Below are 7,440 nucleotides of genomic sequence, written 5' to 3'. Positions count from 1 at the left end.
AAGCTATCGGGTCCGGTTTTGGATCCGGTAATTATTCATATTTATTCATCTCATTAAGAAAATCATTTTTTGACTTAGGAACTTGTTCTAACTGAATTTGAACCATGGAAGCATGTTCTCCAAGACCTTTAATATCATTTGCAATCTCAAACATCAAGTCAGTCAAGCGATCAATCATGAAGGCATTGCATTTCAATTGTTTCTTAACATAAGCATTGAAATGTTCTTGCTTAACAATGTACTTATCAAATTCATCCAAGCATTGACTAGAAGATTTATTATAAGGAATATAACATTCATCAAACCTTATAAGAGAATTTACCTCTACTACCTGCGTCGGGGTGCCGAGACCGTGTATTTCTTCAATAGGTGGTAAATTCTTAACATCTTCAACTTTAATAACCTTTTTTTTCATAGATTTCTTTGTCTCTTGCATATCTTCAATACTGAGAAATAGAATACCCCTCTTCTTCGGAGTTGGTTTAGGTGATGGTTCAGGAAGTGTCCAATCATTATCATTCCTCAATATATTATTCAATAGTTCTCCAGCTTGTTCAACAGTTCGTTCCCTCAAAATACAACCAGCATAATTATCTAGGTAGTCCCTAGAAGTATCGGTTAGTCCATTATAAAAGATATTAAGTATTTCATTTTTCTTAAGAGGATGATCAGGCAAAGCATTAAGTAACTAAAGAAGCTTCCCCCAAGCTTGAGGGAGATTATCTTCTTCAATTTGCATAAAGTTAAATATTTCCTGTAAGGCAGCTTGTTTCTTATGAGTAGGAAAATAATTTTCAAAGAAGTAATATATCATATCATGGGGACTACGCACACAACCAGTAGTAAGAGTATTAAACCATATCTTGGCATCACCCTTTAACGAGAAAGGAAACAACTTAAGAGTGTAGTAGTAGCAGATCTTTTCCTCATAAGAAAATAGGGTGGCTATATCATTTAATTTCATAACCATGAAAAGGATCTGATTCAACCAAAGTAATTAACTCAGGATCGACAGATAATTCAAAATCTTTATTAGTAACAAAGATAGGAGAAGTAACAAACTTAGGATCATACTTCTTTTTCTCCATCATATATTTTTCTTTAAGCTTACGTAGTAGTTTTTTAACATCTTCTCTATCATTACAAGCAAGAATTTCGCTAGCTATCTCCCCGTCCATAACATAACCCTCGGGTACCTTCGGAATTTCAATTCTAGGAGAGCTAAGTATAATAGGTGATTCATAAATTTCATCAGTTTCAACATTCTCAATTTCTTTAGATTTAGTTTTAGCAAGTTGTTCATTATGAAATTCACCTAGTGGTACAGTTTCATCAAGCATAGCACTAGCATCATCATAAGCATCATTCATATCAGAAGTAGCATCATCAATTACTCAATTACTTGCGACATACTAGAATTAATAACAGGTGATGGTGTCGCAAGCCTATTCAAAACAGAAGGTGAATCAAGTGCAGAGCTAGATGCTAGTTCCTTACCTCCCCTCATCTTAGAGGGAACGATCTTGGTCTTATCATCCTTCAGATTCTTCATAGTGATCAACAAATATAAATCCCAAGTGACTCAGCAAATAGAGCTATGCTCTCCGGCAACAGCCCTAGAAAAAAAATCTTGATTACACACAAGTATAGGGGATCACAATAGTTTTCGAGGGTAGATTATTCAACCCAAATTTATCGATTTGACACAAGGGGAGCCAAAGAATATTTGCAGGTATTAGCAGTTGAGTTGTCAACTCAACCACACCTGAAGAATTAAATATCTGTAGCAAAGTGATCAGTAGCACAGTAATATGATAGTTTGATAGCCGTAGTAACAATAACAATAGAAACCATAGTAGTTTTATAGTGATTGTAACAACAACATCAACGAAAGTAACTTAGGAAAGATCAACATGCAAAAAGCTCATACGCATTGTATCCGTGATGCATAATTATGTTGATGATATTCATCATGTAACAGTCATAACCCAAGGCGACACAAAGCTAGCTCCAATTCCTCAATGTAATGTAGGCATGTAGTCTGTATATAGTCATACATGTTTGCGATAAGAATTTGCATGACATCTCTTGTCCTACCCTCCCATGCAGGAAGGGTCCATAAGGAAACTAAGGGATATTAAGGCCTCCTTTTAGTAGAGAACTGGAACAAAGCATTAGCACATAGTGAATACATGAACTCCTTAGGTGCGTACCACTTGCAAGATAGGATCAAGAACACAAATATATTCGTGAAAACATAAAGGGTTCAGATCTGAAATCATGGCACTTGGGCCCTAGTGACAAGCATTAAGTATAGCAAAGTAGCAACATCAATCTCAAAACATAGTGGATACTAGGGATCAAGCCCTAACAAAACTAACTCGATTACATGATAAATCTCATCCACCCCATCACCGTTAAGCAAGCTTAGAAAGGAATTACCCACTCCCGGTGGTGAGCATCAGGAAATTGGTGATGGAGGAAGGTTGATGATGACGACAACGTCAAATCCCCATCTCCGGAGCCCCGAACGGCCTCCAGATCAGCCCTCCAGATGAAGACCAGGAGCTGGCGGTGGCTCCGTATTGTAAAACACGATGATTCCTTCTCTCTGATTTTTTTCGGATGAATTGCTACTTATGGAGTTGGAGTTAGGGTTGCGGCAGCCTCCAGGGGCCCACAAGCCTGCCAGGCGCGCCCCTGGGCTTGTGGCGCCCTGGTGGGCCCACTATGGCCAATATTTTTTATATATTACTAAATCATTCTCGGTAAATTTTCAGCTATATCCGAGAACTTTTATTTCTGCACAAAAATAACACCATGGCAATTCTGCTAACAACAACATCAGTCCGGGTTAGTGACATTCAAATCATGCAAATTAGAGTCCAAAACAAAGAGAAGAAGTGTTTGGAAAAGTAGATACGTTTGAGACGTATCAGTTCATAGCTAGTAGCTGGATGGCTTCTTCTCTCTCTCTCTCTTTGATCTTCAATCAATGTTCCACTCGATGTTTTGGAGATCTATTCGATATAATCCTTTTTTGTGGTGTGTTTGTTGGGATCTGATGAACTATGGGTTTATGATCGATGGTATGGATGCCCAAGTCTCTCTCTCTCTCTCCCCAAGTATATAAGCCGGTCACGCAAGCTAACGATGCTAAGTGTCATGAAGTTCACCATGTTGGTAAAGCTCGTCAAGTCATTAACATGACAGAAAAAAGCGAACGGGCCAGTAGCCTAGTGGTTGCAGCGACCTTAGTAGCACCCCAGGTCCTGGGTTCGACTCCCGGTGGGAGCGGATTTAAACAGGCCTAGGCAAAAAGAATCCGGAATAAAAGGACCGTGAGGCTGTTGCTCTACAGTAAATAGTCAAAAAACATGATAGAAAAAATAGACAGAAAAAGAAAACAAATAGAGCCATGATAAAGAAAGAAGTACATATAGCATTTTTTATTCTAATGTAGAATGAATCAGGGCATTAGCATTGTCCTCCAAGAAGAACGAAATTAAGAAAATAAATAAAAGTGATGACAAAATTTGCACACATAATACATAGAACTTGCACTGTTTAAAATACGCAAGGACATTTATTTATTAGTGCAACTTTGTCACAACAATAAAATTTTCACACAAATTACATAAACCTTGCATGTGTACTAAATAATAATTGTCTCTCGATCGAAAATAAACTGCGTTGCTGATGCTGCCTCCCCATCTCTCCCCCTCTCTTGTTCACGCACATGCAGAGGCACTAACGCTCGTGCCCCGCGCGCACACACACACACAACGGAGATATCAACAATTTATAAACACATACAAAAAAATGAAATGAAAAATAACAAAACAGGATGAAATAAAAATAACCATACATAGTTTTTTGAGGAGATCCATACACATAGAGTCGTGCACACCACCACGATCGAGAAAGCTTCAAGCTTAGTACCGGACGACCTCCTACAAGGCCCAGAAATGAAAAACTCAGGCCTGCAATAGAAAACGTTGAAACAGACTTGGGCCAAAGAAGAAATCGATGGATCCATTGAAAAAATTGGCAATACATCGCTCGCTAACGTACGACTACGAAATTGACTTGTCTAAAAAAAAAAGACTACGAAATTGATTGAAGGACAAAAAAAATCAGGTACCTGACTAGTAGCAAAATGAAGAATCTCAAGATACTATGCTGGCTTAGCCTCTCGAATGTGTTCATAGGGATGAGATGTGCGTGATTGCGTTCATAAGGATGAGTGTATGCTCGTATATATGAGCGACTTCGATTGTACTGTATTAAAGAAATAGACAAAAAAGTGTGCATTCTGGTGGTTTAGCATGGGGGAGAAAACTAAAAGTGCATGCTAAGAACAGTCAGGCGTGCTGTGGCTCTGTTGGGTCACCAGAGGCCGCATCATTAAGTCAAGTGGGCCAACGACAGTGTACTAGCCTAGCGTATAATACTGTATTTCTTTAAGAGTCAATTACACTGGTGGTGCTAGAACTTGGCATAAAAGATCACTTTGGTGTTAGAATTTGCGGCATACATTGAACAGGTGTAAAAACTTGGCTCGGATGTGTAAATATAGTGTAAATTGAGTTTGGATACGAAAGTAGCGCTGACTAGGCTCGCCTGCGTGGCACGTGTCCCGCTGTTAGTGACGGAAAGGCAGAGAGGAGGGCGTGTGGCCTATTTTTTCGCACAAACTCCCTCGATTTATTTTTACTTCTCACACGGAAGCCCTTGTTGACGTTGGCATTTTCAGTTTTTCCGCCTCTATGACCAATAGGTCCCGCCTGTCAAGGCAGTAACTGGAATTAGAACGAAAAATATAAGCCCCGGATCTTGAAAAGGCGAACCATGGCTAGCACACAGCAAAACTTAAGCACTCAACCCATTACGTCTTGACATCCGCACCTGTTATTTTATAAATTTTTAAAGGTATGTAAATTCTAATCTCAGTAATAAAACTATGGTTTAATTATTCTTGCAGTATAAATATTATAAATACAAAACAAATAAATTACTTTTCAAAAATTTCACGTATTATTTAAAAAATATGCATATATTTAAAATAATATTTAGGAAATATAAAAATGTCCTTAACTACACTTGCAAATATCATGTCTAGCTCCAATCGCCATGAAAAAGTTGTCGATGAGATTGCCCGGCAACCAGTGGTCGCCGTGTCCACCTTGTCCAGGACGTCCTCGCTCATGATAAAAGGCTGAAAGCACGGGGTTTGGGCAGCCCATGCGGGCGGGAGATGGACCACTGCACTGCATTAGAGCCCTTTTCTCGTTCGCTACCACACGTGCAAGGGCTCAGAACAGCACGGCCGCACGGGGAAAGAACAGACGCGACGCTGCTAGCTGCTCCGTAGTCCTGTCCAATAAAGAAAATGGCTCACCAAAATAAAAAGAAATCCCTCACGGTAAAAAGCAGGCGACTGTGCAAAAGTCATATTCTGCCCGGGAGCTCATTTGACCTCGTGAACGGTAAAATCATGAAAATAGACTTAAGAAAATCTGAAAACTTTTTGTCGTCATCTTCGACAAATGCTTTTAGTGCTTGCAAAAATTTATGGTGAAATAACATTCGCAGAAGTCATGGCAAAAGAAAAAAAAATCAACACTCGAAATGCTTCTGGAAATAGCACTTTTGAAGCATCGATTTTGTTTTTTTACCACGATTTTCACGAATGTCATTTCACAATGAAATTTTGTGAGCACTGAAAACATTTGTCGATGTTTTCACCAAAAAATAGTTCATTTTTTTAATATATTTATGAATTTTATTGTTCACCCGAGCTCATTTAGCTGGGGCACAGAAACACCACGTCCGCGATTGTGCACCTTTCTATCGCTCGCTGATCGTAGTTCAAACAACTGCAAGGTGCAATGCCACCACAAAGTAAAACGGCACTGCCAATGTACGTTGCAAGTTGCAACAAACGTAGGAACCCACACGCAGGCATGATCGACGCATCATCATACATCATGGTAGTAACTAGGTGATTAACCAAACCTAATTACCAACAAACAACTCTGGGATTTCAGATCGACAAACAGCAAAGTAGTTCGAATCGCTACTGCATCATCAGTCCATCTAATTAGGTCCTAGATCATGCAGGGCTAGCCCTAGCCGACGCGAACAATGGATATCAAGCAAGCAGATCGTGCAGAGCTAATCAAGGCAAGAGACCTGTCACTGGATGCGGTTGCGGATGGCGGGCTGGGTGGCCAAGAAGGCCAGCGCGGACATGTTGGCCACGCTGCCCACCACGGCCTGGAGTTCGACGGCGGCGGCGTGGAGCTGCTCTTCCATGACTTGCCGGCGCCCGGCAGCGTCGGGGGTCCGGCTGTGAAGCATGAACCGGACGGAGGCCAGGAGGGTGAAGGTACCCTCCACCCCGCGGAGCGCGTCCCGGGCCTGCTCCCTGGCGGCCTCGAGCCTGCTCAGAGCGAGCCACTCGTCGTGGTCGTCGCGGTCGCGGCGGAGGTCACCGATGCCAGCCACCGGCCTCGATGGGACGGCCCCGCAGCCATGGAGCGCCAGGAGCTCGGCCACCAGCATGCTGAATATGACGCCGGAGAGGCAGCCGGATGCGTGCTCGACGTGGGTCATCGCGGAATGCAACAAGGTGTAACTCCCAGCAGCGTTGCGGGTGTCCAGCACCAGCGGGGACGCCAGCTCCCTACGCGCGGCGGCGACACTTTCCTCGACGCGGGCGCAGCCGTCGTGCGCCCGTATCGCCACATACTGGTACATCGCCTTCCATTGCGGTGGCTGCGCCATCTCTCTCTCTCTTTCTCTCTCTCGCGCGCGCGTAATGGTTACCACTTCCTCGTGCGCCCTCCCGCTACCGCGTCTGGCCTTTGTCAACAGCAAAAAATTACCATCCCTCGCCGGTTTACCACGGCGCGGTAGATCGTACCGTCGCCGCTCATGAGAGAGAGTTCGCGAACGTTACATGAGGTCAAGCTCGTCCCGCACCCACGAGTGGAGCACGCCGCCAGGACGAAGACCCCGGCGGACACCTGGGGAACGAGGCCACGGCGGGCGCCTCCCAGTACAAGCATCCTGAGGTCGGCGGCATTGTCGGCTTTTTCCTTGGGGGACAGCCCAGCGCGCGGTTTCGCAGGAGAGTCAGAAAACTCCTCCTCCTCACGCTGCCGGATCGATTGATGTCGCAGGCACCCTCGACGAGGAGGAGCTTGTTCAGCAGCTCTTCTCGGGCCTCCAGAGCAGCGACAGGTCGAAGATGTCTGAGACAGGTCCAGTAAAAGTAAAGTGGTAAAGATGTGATGTGCTTCTTGGTGACTCCGTATGTACTAGTAGTACTTAAGTAGTGTTGTTTGTTCATGCATGTTATTAGCTGCTCATTGGAGACATTGAGGAAAGGACATGAAGCAGTCGCGATGTACAGCCATGTGGTTCAAACCCTAC

At 43.2% G+C, this 7,440-nt stretch overlaps 1 protein-coding gene across 1 annotated transcript; it reads right to left on the bottom strand.

Moving 5' to 3' along the window:
• Positions 1–6,058: 6,058 nt before the first annotated feature.
• LOC125547967 (uncharacterized) lies at positions 6,059–6,832 on the bottom strand. The gene has a single exon (XM_048711688.2). The coding sequence runs from the start codon at positions 6,787–6,789 to the stop codon at positions 6,199–6,201; it is 591 nt and encodes a 196-aa protein (XP_048567645.1). The 5' UTR covers positions 6,790–6,832; the 3' UTR covers positions 6,059–6,198.
• Between the last annotated feature and the right edge of the window lie 608 nt (positions 6,833–7,440).

The sequence above is a fragment of the Triticum urartu genome, chromosome 3A, assembly GCF_056163025.1.
Source record: "Triticum urartu cultivar PI428250 chromosome 3A, HENAU_Tu73, whole genome shotgun sequence".
Taxonomy (NCBI): Eukaryota; Viridiplantae; Streptophyta; class Magnoliopsida; order Poales; family Poaceae; genus Triticum; species Triticum urartu.
This window is presented reverse-complemented; position numbering and strand designations above follow the sequence as displayed.